General features: G+C 42.7%; 2 protein-coding genes across 7 annotated transcripts in view; both read left to right on the forward strand.

Moving 5' to 3' along the window:
* BRIX1 (biogenesis of ribosomes BRX1) overlaps positions 1-18,404 on the forward strand; it is a 305,669-nt gene that overhangs the window by 103,706 nt on the left and 183,559 nt on the right. The window lies entirely within an intron of this gene.
* RAI14 (retinoic acid induced 14) overlaps positions 1-18,404 on the forward strand; it is a 174,544-nt gene that overhangs the window by 69,409 nt on the left and 86,731 nt on the right. The window contains exon 1 of one of the 6 annotated variants that reach the window (XM_050793814.1): positions 2,620-2,752. The exons of the other annotated variants lie outside the window; for them this stretch is intronic. Within the exon in view, the coding sequence (XP_050649771.1) occupies positions 2,720-2,752 (33 nt within the window). The 5' untranslated portion in view covers positions 2,620-2,719. Of the gene's footprint in view, positions 1-2,619; positions 2,753-18,404 lie in introns of those variants that run through there. 6 annotated transcript variants of the gene reach the window in all.

Raw genomic sequence — 18,404 nt, forward strand, 5'->3', positions numbered from 1 at the left:
CAATACAATTTTAAAATGTGAATACTTTCGTTATTTGATGATATTAAGGAATTATTCTTAAAATATTTAGATGTTATAATGGTATTTTTAAAAAGATTTCAGAGAGGCCAGGCATGGTGGCTCATGCCTATAAATCCCAGTGCTTTGGGAGGTTGAGGTGGGAGGATTGCTTGAGGCCAGCCAGGAGTTTAAGACCAGCCCAGGCAACATAGCAAGACCCCTATGTATTAGCTTCTTCTCACACTGCTATAAAGAACTATCGGAACTCGGTAATTTGTAAACAAAAGAGGTTTAATTGACTCATAGTTCCACAAACTGTACAGGAGGCATGGCTGGGGAGGCCTTATGGAACTTATAATCATGGTGGAAGGGTGAAGGGGAAGCAAGCATGTCTTCACATGGTGCGGGAGAAAGAGTGAGTGAAGGGGGACGTGCTACACACTTTCAAATAACCAGACCTCAGGAGAACTCACTCACTATCGCAAGAACAGCAAGGGGGAAATCTGCCCCCATGATCCAATGACCTCCCACCAGGTCCCTCCCCTAACACTGGAAATTACAATCCAAGGTGAGATTTGGTTGGGGACACAGAGCCAAACCATATCACCCTGTGATAATTGGGTGAATTGTAATAATCCTCATGTGCTGTGGAAGGGACCTGGGGGGAGGTAATTGAATCATGAGGGCAGATTTTTCCTGTGCTGTTCTCGGGATAGTGAGTAAGTCTCATGAGATCTGATGGTTTTATAAAGGGAAGTTCTTCTGCACATGCTCTCTCTTTGCCTGCCACCATGTAAGATGTTTGCTCTTTTTTGTGTTCCGCTGTGATTGTGAGGTCTCCCCAGCCATGTGTAACTGTGAATTCATTTATACCTCTTTCCTTTATAAATTACCTAATCTCAGATATGTCTTTATTAGCAGCATAAGAACAGACTAATACAGTAAATTGGTACTGCAGAGAATAAGGTACTGCTGTAAAGATACCCAAAAATGTGGAAGTGACTTGGGAACTGGGTAACAGGAAGAGGCTGAAACAGTTTAGAGGACTCAGAAGAAGACAGGAAGATATGGAAAGTTTGGAACTTCCTAGAGAAACCTTGTTGAATGACTTTGACCAAAATGTTGATAGTGATATGGATAATGAAGTCCAGGCTGAGGGGGTCTCAGATGGAGATGAGGAGCTTGTTGGGAATTGGAGTAAAAGTCACTCTTGTTATGTTTTAGCAAAGAGACTGGCAGGATTTTGGCCCTGCCCTAGAGATCTGTGGAACTTTGAAGTTGAGAGAGATGATTTAGGGTATCTAGTGGAAGAAATTTCTAAGTGGCAAAGCATTCAAGAGAAAGCAGAGCAAAAATGTTTGGAATATTTGCAGCTTGATGATGCAATAGAAAAGAAAAACCCATTTTCTGGGAAGAAATTCAAGTCTGTTGTAGAAATTTGCATAAGTAACAAGAAGCCAAATGTTAATCACCAAGACAATGGGGAGGATGTCTCCAGAATGTGTCAGAGACCTTTGTGGCACCCCCTCCCATCACAGGTCCAAAGGTCTAGGAGAACAAAATGGTTTCCTGGGCCAGGCCTAGGGCTCCCTTGCTGTGTGCAGCCTAGGGACTTGGTGCCCTGCATACCACCTGCTCCAGCCGTGGCTCAAAGCGGCCAAGGTACAGCTTGGGCTGTGGCTTCAGAGGGTGCAAGCCTCTAGCCTTGGCAGCTTCCACATGGTGTTGAGCCTACAGGTGCACAGAAACCAAGAACTGAGGTTTGGGAACCTCCACCTAGATATCAGAGGATGCATGGAAATGCCTGGATTATCCAGGTAGAAGTTTGCATGGGGGTGGGGCCCTCATAGAGAACCTCTGCTAGGGCAGTGTGGAAGATAAATGTAGAGTGCGAACCCCCACGCAGAGTCCCCACGGGGGCACTGCCTAGTGGAGCTATGAGAAGAAGGCCACCATCCTACAGAGCCCAGAATGGTGGACCCACCGACAGCTTGCACCATGCATCGGGAAAAGTCACAGACACTCAATGCCAGCCTGTGAAAGCATCCAGGAGGGGAGCTGTACCCTGCAAAGCCACAGGGGCAGAGATAGTAAACACCATGGGAGCCCACCTCTCGCACCCAGTGTGACCTGGGTGTGACACTTGTAGTCATAGAGGATCATTTTAAAGATTTGGCTCCCCCTCTGGATTTTGGACTTGCATGGGGCCTGTAGCCCCTTTGTTTTGGCCAATTTCTCCCATTTGGAAGGGCTATATTTACTCAATGTCTGTACCCTCACTGTATCTAGGAAGTAACTAACTTGCTTTTAATTTTACTGGCTCATGGATGGAAGGGACTTGTCTCAGATCAGACTTTGAACTGTGGACTTTTGAGTTAATACTGAAATGAGTTAAGACTTTAGGGGGCCGTTGGGAAGGCATGATTGGTTTTGAAATGTGAGAACATGAGATTTGGGAGGGGCCAGGGACAGAATGCTGCTATGGTTTGGCTTTGTGCCCTAACCAAATCTCACCTTGAATTGTAATAATCCTCACTCCGTGGGAGGGACCCAGTGAGAGGTAATTGAATCACGGGGCGGTTTTTCCTGTGCTATTCTCGTGATAGTGAATAAGTCTCACAAGATCTGATGGTTTTATAAAGGGGAGCTCCCCTGCACATGCTCTGTCTTTGCGTGCCACCATGTGAGACGTGCCTTTGCTCTTCCTTCATCTTCTGCCATGATTGTGAGGTCTCTCCAGCCATCTGGAACTGTGAGTCCATTAAACTTCTTTCCTTTATAAATTACCCAGTCTCAGGTATATCTTCATTAGCAGCATGAGAACAGACTAGTATACCCTGATTCTACAAAAAGAAAATGTTTAAAAATCAGCCAGGTGTGATGGCGCCTGTACTCCCAGCTACGAGGCTGAGGCTGGGGAGGAAGTCTTGAGTTCAGGAGTTCAAGGCTGCAGTGAGCCGTGATGGTGTCGCTGCACTCCATCCTGGGCAACAGACCCTGTCTCTAAACAGACAGACAAAAGATTTCAGAGATACACACTGAAATATTGAGAGTTGAAATTATAAGATGTCTGGATTTTGCTTACATAATCTAGGTTCTGCAGGGAATGAGTGAGGGCATTGATAAAATAAAGGTGAGGCAGATAAGTGAGTTATTTGATAAAGCTAGTAATGCCAGGTGTGGTGGCTCATGCCTAGCACTTTGGTAGGTATATGTGGGTAGATCCTTTGAGCCCAGGAGTTCAAAACCAGCCTGGACAACACAATCAGACCAAGTCTCTACAAAAAGTACAAAAATTAGCCAGGCGTAGTGACACACACCAGTAGTCCCAGCTACTTGGGAGGCTGGGGTAGGAGGATTGCTTGAGCCCAGGAAGTTGAGGCTGCAGTGAGCTGTGATCACACCATTGCCCTCCAGCCTGAGTGACAGAGCAAGTGCCTGTCTACACACAAAAAGAAAGACAAAAAGAAAAAGAAAAAAACCCTGAAGTATGAATACATAGGACTTCATTATATTCTTTCCTTTCGTTTGAACTTTTAATTTTTGTAATTTTTATAATAAAACACTAAAAGTGTTAAAAATCCTTGAAAGACCCCAATGACTTCAAGAAAAGAGAGAGGCTGCCAGACATTTTGTGCTTCCAGATAGAAGTACACAGTACCTTCTATGAAGTATTTATTGTTGCCAAAATATTGAACTTGTATCTGATCAGCCTCTAAATCCTATTGCCAATTAATGTGAAATATTGAAGATAGGAAAACATATTAAATGCCATGATGAGATAGGATCAGTCAGAATCAAGAGCATGAGCCACTCTAGAATCCATCTAGCTTCTTCAAGTAGATTAAAAGGAAAGGGTCAGGCGGGAAGAAGAAACTCATAAATTACGAGACTCATGAGACAGAGTCACCATTTGCAATGTATGGACCTCATTTGTAACCTGATTCCATCAAATCAAGAAAAATTCATGAGGCAGTTGGGAAAATTTGGATACCAGCGAAATATTTGATGTATTAAGGCACTAGCATAATTTTTTCTAAAGATGTGTTATGTGTTCATTTTTATCTTAATGTTCTCATTGTTTAGAGACACATACTGAAATATTTATTTGATGCTGTGCTATGTGGTCTGGGATTAATTCAGATGATCTGGCAGGCAAGGGTCTAAAATGGGGTTACAGCTGAAAGGCATGAGACTGACATGAGTTGATAGTCACTGAAGCCGGATGATGAATTATCCACACTGGTAATAAAAAACTGGTAATAAAAATACCAGTTTTCACCTATTGTTATCATGGTAAGCATTTTCTAAAGTGATTGATATCCAGTGCTCTCATACTTTGCTGGTGTCCTTTATATGCACAAATGTAGTACTAGCCATGTCCTGTGTATCGCTTTCCTAAAAATAACCACATGTTAACAAAGGAATGTTGAGTTAAATAAGTATAAAACTTTATGTAATTTTATGTATCTTATAAAATAACAATTTATTGGCCGGGCATGGATGGTGGCTCACGCGTGTAATCCCAGTACTCTGGGAGGCTGAAGCAGGCAGGTCTCTTGAAGCAGGAGTTCAAGACTAGACTGGTTAACATGGCGAAACCCTGTCTCTACTAAAAATATAAAAATTAGCCGGGCTTAGTGGCATGCACCCGTAGTCTCTGCTACTTGGGAGGCTGAGGCACAAGAATCACTTGAATCTGGGAGGCAGAGGTTGCAATGAGCCACGATCCTGCCACTGCACTCCAACCTGGGAGACACACCAAGACCTTGTCTCAAAAAAAAGTAAATAAATAAAAAATAAAAACAGGGCCAGGCATGGTGGCCCATGCCTGTAATCCTAGCACTTTGGGAGGCTGAGGCAGGAGGATCACCTGAGGTCAGGAGTTCGAGACCAGCCTGGCCAACATGGTGAAACCCCATCTCTATTAAAAATACAAAAATTAGCCAGTCGTGGTGGTGGGCACCTGTAATCCCAGCTACTCAGGAGGCTGGGGCAGAAGAATCGCTTGAACCTGGGAGGTGGAGGTTGCAGTGAGCCAAGGCCGTGCCATTGCACTCCAGCCTGGGCAACAAGAGTGAAACTCCATCTCAAAAGAAAGGAAGAAAAAACAAAAGCAAAAACAGAACAATTTGTTGCTCCATAAGGCTACCTTTGATATATCAGAGTGAAAGAAAGCAGGACAAAAATCAGTTCTGCTAGAAAAGAGATAACTTAGGAAAGTTCATTTAAGGGAAATACAACAAAATGCTCTTTGTTTTTAGTAGAATATTAAAGTATGGGTGTGGATTTTTATCCCCCTTCTTGCAATGTTTGATTATGTGGTTATGTTTTGTTTCTAAGGCCTTAAAATAAATAGAGAAAAATGTATACTATAGTAAATTGAGAAAATCTACTCACATACATATATTTAAATTACATACTTATCTTCTCCTAAAATAAAGATACTTTATCTAACAAAGTAATATTAGGGATTTATTTTATGTTTTAAGTGAATGATAAATTATCTTGCAATTATATACCTTAGATGAACTCTTCTATTAAACATTTGTTTATTTGTGTATTTGTGCATCTACTTAGTTACTTTAGAATGGGCAAGAGAAAATGGCCTTGGGACTTTTGACCTGTGGAAGTTTCGCATTTTCCAGCCTGGGTTTGCGGAGCCTGTGGGCAAAGCCATCTTCCTTCCACATTGTTTTTCTGTTTCCCAGTTTCTGGGCACTTAGCTGCCTACGTGCTTCTCTTTTGCAGGAACAAAAAGAGAAAAAAGGTAATAAGCATCTCAGAACTCATTGGGGGAAAAAATAAAGAAATGAATAGTTAATTTGCTGCTACTGTGATAAACTTTCTTTGTAAACATTGTCATCTCGACTTCTGTTTTGATAGAGGAGAGTTGAAAACACTGTGCTTGCACTGGCTGGCTGAAGTTTACACTTATTCAAAGCAAGGCAGTTGAGGATTAACCCAAAAACGAATGGCCTGACCTTCCAGGAATCCTGATGCGGCCAGGGGGCCATGTGCTCCGGGAGGCTTTGCAGGGCAGTCATCCCAGGAGCCGGGTGGAGTGGAGGGAGAGGTCAGGAAAGGGAATGCCTCAGCCTCCCGCTGTGTGTTTTCAGTCTCCTAAAGACTCCTCGGAGATTATTACAGGCCCTGGAAATGAGAGTGGCCCCTGGAGATGGGGTAGTCAGAAAAAGCAGAAGTGCAAGTCCAACATGGGATCGGCCAGCACTGGGCATGCCTAGGGACAACCAGTTGTCTAGGGACTGCCCAAGAGGCCTTGGGCTGCCCTTGCCCAGGAGGGGTTTTAATCACTACAAAGAGCCAGACAAATGTGGCCCATGGACTCGACAGTATATATAGAAAGAGCAATGGCAATGGGTATGCAGAGTCACTGTCACTAATTTTACCAAGACAGTTCTGATCTTGACTTACACAGGTACTAGCTCTTACCAATAATTTTGCAAAATATTTACCCTGCTTAATTTTTTTTTTTTTTTTTTTTTGACAGTCTTGCTCTGTCACTCAGGCTAGAGTACAGTGGTGAGATCTTGGCTCACTGCACCCTCTGCCTCCTGAGCTCAAGCAATCCTCCTGCCTCAGCCTCCTGAGTAGCTGAGACTACAGCTGCATGCCACCATGCCTGGCTAATTTTTGTATTTTTAGTAGAGATGGGGTTTCGCCATGTTGGCCAGGCTGGTCTTGAACTCCTAACCTCAGGTGATCCACCTGCCTGGCCTCCCAAAGTTCTGGGATTACAGGTGTCGGGTACCTACTTGATATTTTAAAGTCATATAAATATATATATATATTTATGATATATATATATTTTAAAGTCATTTATATATATATAAATATGTATATATATGTATTTTTCTCTAACAGGATTACTTAAAGGATTTTTCCCCAGTACACCTAGAAACAATGGTAATAAGGCTATAATTAACACAAGGCAAGCTATCCTAACTTCCTCAGAGCCACTATCCTTGCTGTATCCTGAGAGCCTGGAGAGTAACTTCTCTGTGTTGAGAAGCCTCAATGTGACTTGTACTTCGGTTTCTGAAACACAAACTGATCTACTCAGTTTATTTGTTTGAAGTGTATGTTGCTTTGAGAAAAAAATTGTTTTATTATATTCTGTTTCCAAAATTTTTAGGAATGGATCAGAGGAGGAATATCAGAGCAAGATTTGATGAGAAATCTGAGGCACAAGGTTAAGGAAATTCTACAGAATTATACATACACCTGGAATTTAACTTCCCAGAGCACAGGGCTTTGTAGTTCTTATTCACAGGTCTGTCCAGTACATAGAAGGTGCTCATTAAATATTGCGAAATAAGTGAATGAATGAACAAACCAGGATCTGAGCCCAGGTCTGTGTTAGTACTCGAATGCCCCTATTGAACTTGTGCATTTAACCATATTTGAGATATGATTGATTTATTGAACTGCTCAAGTTCATGAGATGTGCATTTGAAAGGGTCTTTATTTCTCTCTAGTTGTTGATTTCAACCATGCCAGGTAGAATCTCCTTTTCCCTGTCCCATCACAATGTTCAACCTCCGTAAGCTTTCAGAGACTAATCCAGTTAAAAACTGAATCTCAAACTTGATTTAAATCTCTCTTTCACCTAGTGCATCTGGACCCTTCTCTAAAGCACCTGAAGGGAGAGAAGAGTTAGAGGGCATTCTGTCCTTTTGCTCCTTCTGCCCCTTCCTCATTTGGGATCAACCTGTCTCCCCCAAAGGTTGGGGACAGAGAGGAAGCATTGGGGTCACAGGGAAGGTGAACAAACACTTCTCTGCTCAGCTTGATACACATGCTGTACTCTTATTGCTGCTCAGTGTCCCACATCTCAGCTCCCTGACTCAGGGGTTCTGCCTTCAGCTGGACCTTTTCCAACCCTTCCTGCTGCCCTCCTACTGCAGGGGGAGGTACTCTCCCCCAAGGGCAGCCATCTTGGTTGGGGTACAGGCAAGACAAAGCAAGTCAGGCTTCATAAAGTAGTGTCCCAGGAAACTCACCAATCCCTGCCGCTCCCAGCTGGGGGTATATAGGCTGTTTCTCTGGAGCCACCACTCCGCCATACATTTCTGTCCAGTTCTTTTCTTCTCTGTGGCTCAGAGGAACACAGAGAAATCAGCCAACCTACTGCCTTAGCAGATGAGTAGCCAATGAAAGAGATGTTGGTCTTCCCTTCTTTAGGCCCCCCTGGTCTCTATATGATTCTGTTAATGACCCCACCAGTTGGTGGGGAAGGGGTGGGGGCAGTGAACTGGGGGGCTGGGGTGCCTGAAGGAATGAGCACTGCTCTTCCCTTGAGGGATTCTGATTGCCTGCTCCCCAGTGTTCTGATATAGCCTAGGAAGCTGGTATTAGCAGGGCTAGCTCTGTTCTCTTTTAGCAACTTCTGAAAGAGGTATATGACCCCCCTTTTTCTGAAAGTGTATAACTTTGTGGTTCTCTGTCCTCAGCAGTAGACATTTGTCTCTAATGCTGGTGCAACACAAGACATACCAAGGTTTTTATCTCAGCCCCTAAAGGCTCTTTAGTAGAAGGAAAAGGATTTCTATTGAGTGATGTCATTAGTGATCTGAAAGATTAAAAAAATGGTAAATGTATGAATTGGGGCATTAACTGGCAGGCTGGGAAGATTCCAGCAGTATTTGTGCATATCTCATTTATTCTTTTTTTTTTTTTTTTAAGACAGAGTCTTGCTCTGTTGTGCAGGCTGGAGTGCAGTGGCGCAATCTCGGCTCACTGCAACCTCTGCCTCCCAGATTCAAGCAATTCTCCTGCCTAAGCTCCTGAGTAGCTGGGATTACAGGCATGTACCACCACGCCCAGCTAATTTTTGTACTTTTAGAAGAGACAGGGATTCACCATGTTGACCAGGCTGGTCTCGAACTCCTGACCTTATGATTCGCCTGCCTCAGCCTTCCAAAGTGCTGGGATTACAGGTGTGAGCCACTGCGCCTGACCATCTCATATTCTTGAAGTCACACTATACTACACAGACATGAAGGTTGAAAGATGCTAGAGGGGGAGCTGTTTATAATGAAAACCTGGTGGCAACCTAGATGTTTATTATCATTTAGCTTTAAAAAATGTGGACGTAGCTCTTTATTGTTAGGAAAAACGTTCAGCATATGTTACTTGGTGAGAAAAGCAGGCTATTGAGCAAAATATTTGCTGTTTGCGAAAAAAATATGGACTGATACAAAAAATGGGCAGGGTAATTCTTCAGTGATAGAACTGATAGTGGTTTCATTTTTATTTTTAAATTTTATTTTAAAATTTTCTTTGAAACTTGTCTCTGGTGAATCTTGTTTATATATGCAAAAGATTTTTAAAGAAATTATACTATCAAACTTAATGAAAAGCTAGGATATATACTTACACCAGCTCTTTAGCATTTTAGGTGTCCTATGTCCTTATTTACTGAAGAGTTCTTTACATTTTGGTAATCTCTGAGTGAGTCTCTGTACATAAAAGTTTTTAGTAAGTTTCACAATCTGGCTTATATTTCAACAACTGAGTGTACTAAATATTACTTGGCATTTACAAATGCATGTGGTAATTTGGAAAAGTGCCTTTCTTACAACATAAATCTTCCAAGTAACTTTGATAGTTGTTGTAGTCATCATCTCAAAAACTAGAAAATGTGAACACTCTCACTGGCATAAAGAACTACCAAATGTTATTCATCTTATGGTCTGTTTTGTAATTTGTTGGAATCATTGAAGTGTTTCAGGGAAATTAATTCTGCAGGGTTTATTTAAGTGCCTACAGCTTGATAAATTAGAGTGGAGTTTTAGCATGCAGAGAAATGGTGGCGTCATACGACTGCATCTTTTTGTCTGTACAATTCCAGTATCAGCCTATAAGCTCTGTGAGTTAGGAAACTTGGTTGTGGTTTTCCTGTGGTACTCATAGGACCTCACAGAGTGCAGAGTACGTGATACAAGTGATCATGACAAAATAGTGAACTTTTACTCAGCAGTTTATGTGTGCAAGGCACATATGTTTTTTGTGCATTATCTCATTTAATCTTCACAGCAGGTCTCGATAGGTGGTTTTCAACCTTTTGGTAGGGGGCAGAGCTAGACTGTGCTTTGCAATGTATAAGAAAAATGTGGCTGGGCGCGGTGGCTCACGCCTGTAATCCCAGCACTTTGGGATGCCAAGGCGGGCAGATCACCTGAGGTCAGGAATTCGACAGACACCAGCCTGGCCAACATGGTGAAACCCCGTCTCTACTAAAAATACAAAAATTAGCTGGGCATGGTGGCATGCGCCCGTAATCCCAGCTACTTAGGAGCTGAGGCACAATGGCTTTGAATCCAGGAGGCGGAGGTTGCAGTGAGCCGAGATTGCACCACCACACACTCCAGCCTGGGTGACAAGAGTGAGACTTCATCTCAAAATAAAAAATAAAAACGCAAGTTTGCTGTTTTTGTTTTTTTGTTTTTTTAATTCCAAACTGGCCTAAATTTCCATAGTTATGAACATGCTTTGTAAAGCTGTTTATTAAGTAGACTGATATTCAGGTTAAATTAGAGCATTTTCTTAAAAGTCTGTGTCAATTGTGGGTTAGTTTTTGTTTGTTTGTTTTTATAGTGATGAGGTCTTACTACGTTTCCCAGGCTGGTCTCAAATTCCTGAGCTCAAGCGATCCTCCTGCCTCAGCCTCCCAAAGTGCTAGGATTACAGGCATGAGCCACCATGCCCAGCCAGAATGCGGGTTTGAACAAATTGATATAACAGTGACAAGTACCAGAGTTCTTTAGGGTTATATGGACAACTTTCTCTGTAAGAATAATCTTTTCAATGTTTGCCATGTTTTACTTTGCTGTCTATAATGTGCAGAATTCCTGCTAGTGATTGAGTAATTCAGGGATCCCCAGTCCCTGGGCCACAGACTGGTATTGGTCTGTGGCCTATTAGAAGCCAGGCTGCACAGCAGGAGGTGAGAGATAGGCAAGCAAGCATTAGCACCTGAGCTCTGCCTCTTGTCGGATCAGTGGCAACATTAAATTATCATAGAAGAGCAAATCCTACTGTGAACTGATGATAAGAGGGATCTAGGTTGAGTACTCCTTATCAGAATCTAATGGCTGATGATCGGAGGTAAAACAGTTTTATCCCAAAACCATCTCCTCCGGTCCCTGGTCTATGGAAAAATTGTCTTCCATGAAACTGGTCTCTGGTACCAAAATGGTTGGTGCAGCCAGGATTCTAAACAGAACAATTCAGAGGTCAGGTAAGCACACAGATACTTCTAATGTAGTGCAAGATATGCTGGGGCTGAAGGTGCTGGCATTTATGATGGGCTTGAAGGATTTTTGACAAGTTAAGGAAAGTAGTATTAGCATAAAATTTTGAAGGAAGGTCTTGAGAACAGACTGGTTTTTAAAAACACTATGGGTAATTATGGAGTTCCTGGAATTACTATCTGTTACTCATTCCAAATAGATCACCATCTTTAGGAGAAAGTTCTTTAGATGTCTCAGCATGGTGGCTGACACCTGGAATCGCAGCACTTTGGGAGGCCAAGGTGAGGATCTCTTGAGCTCAGGAGTTTGAGACCAGCCTGGGCAACATAGACCTTGTCTCTATAAAAAAAAAAAAAAAAAAATTAAAAATTAGCTGGGCATGCGTGGCGTGCGCCTATAGTCTCAACTACTCAGGAAGCTGAGGTGGGAAGACAGCTTGAGCCTAGGAAGTTGAAGCTGCAGTGAGCTATGAGCCCACCACTGCACTCCAGCCTGGGCAACAGAGCGAGACCCTTTCTCAAAAACAAAAAACGAAACCAAAAAAAGCTTCAAAATTATCTGGATTCCTCAATCTGCTCTTCGCTGCTTCCAACACATTTTAAATTTGGCAGATCTCTGATTTCAGATTGTTTTCTAGAGCAGTGTCATAGACATATTTTTTCCTGAATCTAGTTGAAAGCACACATTAGAGAACCTGTCTGGTTTCTTAGAGTCATTCTGTTTTGCAGGAACAAATGTTCTCTGATTCCTCAAAGAACTTCTCTTCTTTTGGACTGCTGTAGCTTTTCTTAGGAACTGTGCCATTTCTGTCTGCTCATATTTATGGAGGGATGGCTATGGGATTGAGGAATAAGATGAGGTCTATTAGATGTTATAAGATTCGTATTCAAATATTTTAGTCCAGGCCAACCACGGTGACTAACGTCTGTAATCCCAGCACTTGAGGAGGCTGAGTCAGGTGGATTGCTTGAGCTCAGGAGTTTGAGACTAGCCCGGGCAACACGGTGAGATCCCATCTCTAAAATTTAAAAAAACAAAAACAAAACCCCAAGTATTTCAGTCCAAAATAAAAAAGCAGAAGGAAAAGCCATAGTCATCATTCTACACTTTGCTGTTTCTACACTTTGCTAATTCAGAATTCTGCCACCCAAGGAATATGTGCATTGGAGGTGACTGCCAGATGCTCTTGTCCTTGCCAGGAGCAGTGTGGAGTTCATGGGACCAGCGCCCCTTTCTTGCTGGGCACCTTGGCACTGGCTGCACACACCTGTACTCTTGGCCTCCCTTGTTTGCTTGGTGTGCTGTTTGCGTGGTGCCTTTTGTGGTGACACCGAGTGGGAATCAGGTAGACTTGACGTAGACTTGACATACCCTCACCATCACCCTTTATTCCTCTGAATTAGGCACTGTGAATGGGATTTTGTTGGGATCTCTTCCAGACATTTTCCTGGCAGACAAGAAGGCAGCTTGTTGACATCACTGGTCCAGTTGGCCTTCCTTCAAATTTGTCCCTGCTGACTTAAAACTCTAAGAGATATCCTGAAATTTCCAGTTTGAGGATACCATCTTACCATAGTTTCCTATGCAGATACAAGTTTTCCCTTAATTGTATATTCTGCAGTTTATTTTGATGGGACATTGATACATTACTCAAGATATGGATGAATTTTCCCCCAAGTTCAAATCTCTTTAGTAGCTTAAAAATCAGTTATTCTCTGGATAAGCATGCTTGCAGCTGAAGCTTCTGGGCTTGCATACAGCCTGCGGTATATCTCATCTGTGATGTAGACAGTCTGTAAATCTGGGTTTGGCCATGAAAGTATATTGTGAATAGGAACATCAGCTAATCCTAGAGAAAAAAAAAAACGTTATTCAAAATAACAGAGCGGAATTTCCCATGGGTCTTTGAATAATAACCATACAAGCTAACACTTACTGAATGCTTACCCTGTGCCAGACATGGTTTTCAATGTTTTATAAATATTTGATTCATTTAATTCTTACAACAACCCTCTGATAGAGGCTACTCTTACTATCTCGTGTCTTGCAGTTGAGGTCCACAGAGGTTAACTAACTTGCCAGAGATGATGAGTGGTAGAACGAGGCTGTGCACCCAAGTGGTCTGGCTTCTGGGTTCATGCTTGTAAGCACTATATTATATTGCATTTCAAAAGGTGGGTCTGAGATTAGAGATCTGTGGTCTTCTAGTGCTAGTGTAAAGAGTTTGGATTTGCTGGAATAGACAGAAGGGAGCCAGCTTATTCTCAGTAGTAGAGAGGTGTCAAGATGAGACTGTCACGATGAGACTGTGAAGATAGTAACATTCAAACAGTTGCAATGGAGACTTAAAAAGGATATCTTGGGGACAGTTGGGGCAAAAGGAAAAGTTGTGAAGGCTGGCTACTTTCTCAGTGTTTTAGTAGCAACATTATCTGTAAAGCCCAGTGTTCTACTTGAGTCTTTTCCTCAGGCAAGCATTCATTCACTCAGTAAACATTTATTCATCACTGGCCTTGTGTCAGCCCTTATGCCAGATGCCTGGGATACAGACGTAAAAGCCATGGCCCCTGACCAGGCGTGGTGGCTCATGCCTATAATCCCAGCACTTTGGGAAGCCGAGGTGGGTGGATCACCTGAGGTCAGGAGTTCAAGACCAGCCTGATCAACATGGTGAAAGCCCATCTCTACTAAAAATACAAAATTAGTCAGGCGTGGTGGCGCACACCTGTAATCCCAGCTACTTGGGAGGCTGAGGCAGAAGAATCTCTTGAACCCGGGACACAGAGGTTGCAGTGAGCCGAGGTCACACCACTGCACTCCAGCCTGGGTGACAGAGCAAGACTCCGTCTTAAAAAATTAAAATAAAAGCCACGGTCCCTGTTCTTGAGCTCTCAACTTACATGACACTACTAGGTATACACCAAGTGACTTTCAGTAGAAAGTGTCTGTTTAAGTGATAAGAAATTGTGTATAGGACGCCCTGGAAATAGAGTTTCAGAATTTCGAAATCATTCATATTATTATTTCATTGTTTTAACAATAAATAGACTCATTCCTTTTCAGTGTGTGGGGTCAAACTGCAGATTCCTGATATATATCTTAGATTAAGGCCTGAATCCATAGCCCAACACCACACGCTAGAGTTCCAGTATTACTTGACTCAAATTTTCCTGCTTTTGGTGATTTGTGTGTGTGTTCACTGGCTACTTGGCATCTAGTTAAATTACAAAACTCTAAGCCAAGACAGTTTTGGAGAATCCCTTGTGATCTTTAAAAGGGTCATGAATGAGGCTTCCCATATGGGAACCTTGATGAGTTTTCCAAAATTCTCCATATCGGCCAGCATCCTTGGTTTTGGCTCCTCTGTTGCCGTTGTTAAGAATTGGTCAGTTGCAGAGTTCAGACTTCATGGGGTTGCCTTAGAGGCCTGTGTCTTCTGGGGGCTGGGGAGACCGTGATGAAGAAGGCCATCTGTGCACATGCTCGTCCAAAGTCCAGACCAGACTGATACTGAACATCATGGCCCCTTGTCTCATGCTCTTAAAAAATGCTGACCTCTGCCTTTAGACATCAGGCAGAAGTGATTTCTTGGAACTAGATTTTTCCCCCGTGGGTGGATATTGGCGTTTATTTTGGGCTTGCTATTATTGGAGTGTAGGAAGGCTATAACAAATATGCCCTTTCTTGAGAACTATAAGAGTTCTGTTTTAAATAAATCAGTGGTGTCTCTTGCCTGAAATATACTAAACTATCCAGACTACTTAAAATTCACCTCTGATAACATTAAACATCGTGCTCATATGTGTGTAGTATTTTGATTATTTAAGTCACTCTGTTTACTGAGGCTTCCAAACCCACTTACATCGCTTATAGAAACTTGGAATGACAATAATGAGTTTGGAGCATTGTGGAACATCCCCTCCAAGCCAGAGCAAATTATATTTTAATGGAACAATTCATTCAAAAATATCTGGATAGATCTACCAGGAAGGGCATGGTGAAAGAATGTGAAAGTTTTTGCCATTAAGTACGATCTCTTTGGGAATTCAAATATGTTAAAATGTGCCGGCATCCCCTATTTTACAATGGAGAAAATGGAGGCATGCCAGGTTAAGTAACTTCTCCAAGGTCACACACACGGTAGAGCCAGGATTCGAACTCAAGAACCCAGAATCCAGACTCTTAGCCCTACACTGTTTCCCTCTCTGTAAGCAGACATGAAATGGGAGCACCATATACTTGGAATACTAGTGTAAACCTTTGTTGAAATAGATGGCAGGGAGCAACTTTATGCCTAGTTGGCAGAGAGATGGCCAGATAAAAATGGGAGGAAAAAGTACTTGTAGTTACAATGTAGAAGAGGACAGAATAACTTGGATTCTGGAACCAACAGCTTGGCTGAGGCAGAGCATTTGTGTGGCTTATGTGGCATGGCCCAGAGGGAGAGCTGGGCATAGAGGGATTTAAGGTTTGAAACTGGATTAAGAAAAGCCTTGAATGGGGGTACGGAAAAGTGTGGGATCTCTTGTTGACCATGGACAGCCATGGATGGTTTTGTATGAGGAAGTGAGCCAGAGCAGTGGACAAGAGTACATCACTACGAGGGAAGTGGGCATGGGAAGAGGGAAGAGGGGAAGTGGAGCTGGGAAGACCAGTTAAAAGACAATTGAAATGTCCTAAACAATGATCAGTGTCAGAACCTCTTCCATAGTTTTATGAAGAGTCCACACGTGTCATTGTGCCACAGGAGCTTGGCAAATAGGAGGTGTCTAGCATGATGCCTGGCAAAAATAGGAACCAAAAAGGTGTTTGTTGAACCAAATAGGATTGAATAAGAGGATTGGCCATAGCAATGGAAAAGAGGTCAATGCCAGTCAAATGAGACGTGGCGCTGACAGTCTTTGATGAGTAATTGGCTGGGGAGGTGGAGGGAGAGAAGATGAAGCTCCTCCAGCTTGGGTGGCCTTGTCGCTAACCAAGGCAAGGGACTTATGACTCGGGGCTCAGCAAGCCTGGTTCAGGCCCTTTTTTCTCTATGGGGCATCTTGATTGCCACTGGCATATATTAAGTCTATAGTGGTGTGAGTGCTGAGATTTAACCTTGCGTCTTGTTCAACATTTTAACAAATACAGACGTAGTTAATATCAAGCCAGTGTGTCATCTTCATTGTTGTCAAGCGAAGAGTAATTTTGGCCGACAGTAGAATCGTAGGGAATATCTAAAAGCATTCATACTTTTTTCAGACACCTAGGTGATTCTAATATGCAGCCTTGAGTCGTACTCTTTGAGAAACACTAGGGTAAACAGTCACTTTTTTTTTTAATCATAAAAAGTTTATTTTCTTTAAGAAATGTGAAAAACATAGAGAAGTAGATTTAGAAACATTTGACGTTCACAGCAGCCTTGAGCTAAATGCCATACACTACTGCAATTTGCTGGGTTTTTTTTTTTTTTTTCTTTTTTTTGTTTTTAAGATGGAGTCTTACTCTGTCCCCCAGGCTGGAGTGCAGTAGTGCGATCTCAGCTCACTGCAACCTCCGCCCTCTGAGTTCAAGTGATTCTCCTGCCTCAGCCTCCCTAGTAGCTGGGATTACAGGTGGCTGCCACAACGCCTGGCTAATTTTTTTTTGTATTTTTAGTAGACGTGGAGTTTCACCATCTTGGCCAGGCTATTCTTGAACTCCTGACCTTATGATCCACCCGCCTCGGCCTCCCAAAGTGCCCGATTACAGGCATGAGCCACCACATCTGGCCTGCTGTTTTTAGTGTCTATACCCAACACACCGCCCGGTGATTGTGAACAAACAGGAAACAAATCAACGTAGAGTGTGGTTCCTGCAGAAGGCTGCTGTCAAACTGCAATCAGTAGGGATGGAGTCCTCTGGGGCTGTTTGTGCTGGTTGAGCAAGCCCCTTCCGTGTGTCGCCACATCGGTTTCTTAGGGCTGCCATAGCAGATTACCACCAGCTGTGGCTTAAACAACAGATTCCTCTCGCAGTTCAAGAAGCCAGAAGTCCAAAATTAAGACATCAGCAGGGTTGGTTCATTTTGGACATTCTGAAGAGAAAAACTGTTCCATGCCTGTCTCCTGGTTCTGGTGGTTACCAGCAATCCTTGGTTCCTTGTAGGCACACCACTCTAACCTCTGCCTCCACCTTTACATCGCCTTCTTCCTCATGTCTCTGCCTCCTCTATTCCATTTCTAAGGATACCAGTTGTCAGATTTAGGGTTTATCCCGAGCCTAGAATAATTTAATCCCTAATCCTTAACCAGTTACATCTGTAAAGACCCTATTTCCAATTAAGATTGCATTCTGAGGCTTGAGGTCGACATGAATGTTTGGGGGACACTATTAAACCCCCACAGTCACTTAGGACTTACATGTGCGTAGAGTTAGCTGACACCAAGTATGGGAAGCTGCCATGGACTCCTAACCTTGGGGTCCTCAATTTTTTTCTTAGTACTCAAACAAGAAAACTAGTCATAGGCAATTGAGATACCCTGGACCTGGGGTGGAGCCCAGCTCCATAGATGATCCCTTCTTTCACATGTTGAACTAACTAGTTCCAAAAGGGTGTGTGTGTGTGTTTGTGTGTGTGTGGAGGGGGAGGGGTGTGCAGAAAATACAGATTAATCAGCACTCACATAGAATTTATAACTTGAAGGATTGTTTCCATGGCGTGTGAATTTCTTTAGCTATCTCTTTGCCCTTTGTTAATTTTTTAACATCTGTAAAGGGCATGATCAGGACAGGAGATTGCTTTGGTCCTCGACTCTGACTATTTAGACACTTAAAGTGCACTTAAGCAGACTTTGTGGATGAAATCATTTTGTCTGGATACTTCATATGAAATGTGTAATGTATCACTTGGGTGAAGGGCAAAGCTGAGGAGTTGTGGCTGCTTATGATGCTCAGACACATGCCAGGAATACTTTTGGAGTGTCCTTGGATTATAGCCAGACCTGTCTCCAAGTGTCCTGTCTGTGGGCAAGGAAGCCTTGCTCAGACTGTAAGATATTCATTGTTACACGCCCTTTAAGCAATGAATGAATGTTTGAGTAAGTCAAATCCTATATATATTTTTTTTCACAAAAGCTTGCTATTCACAGAAATCTTATGAACATG

Source organism: Macaca thibetana, chromosome 6 (genome assembly GCF_024542745.1).
Source record: "Macaca thibetana thibetana isolate TM-01 chromosome 6, ASM2454274v1, whole genome shotgun sequence".
NCBI lineage: Eukaryota > Metazoa > Chordata > Mammalia > Primates > Cercopithecidae > Macaca > Macaca thibetana.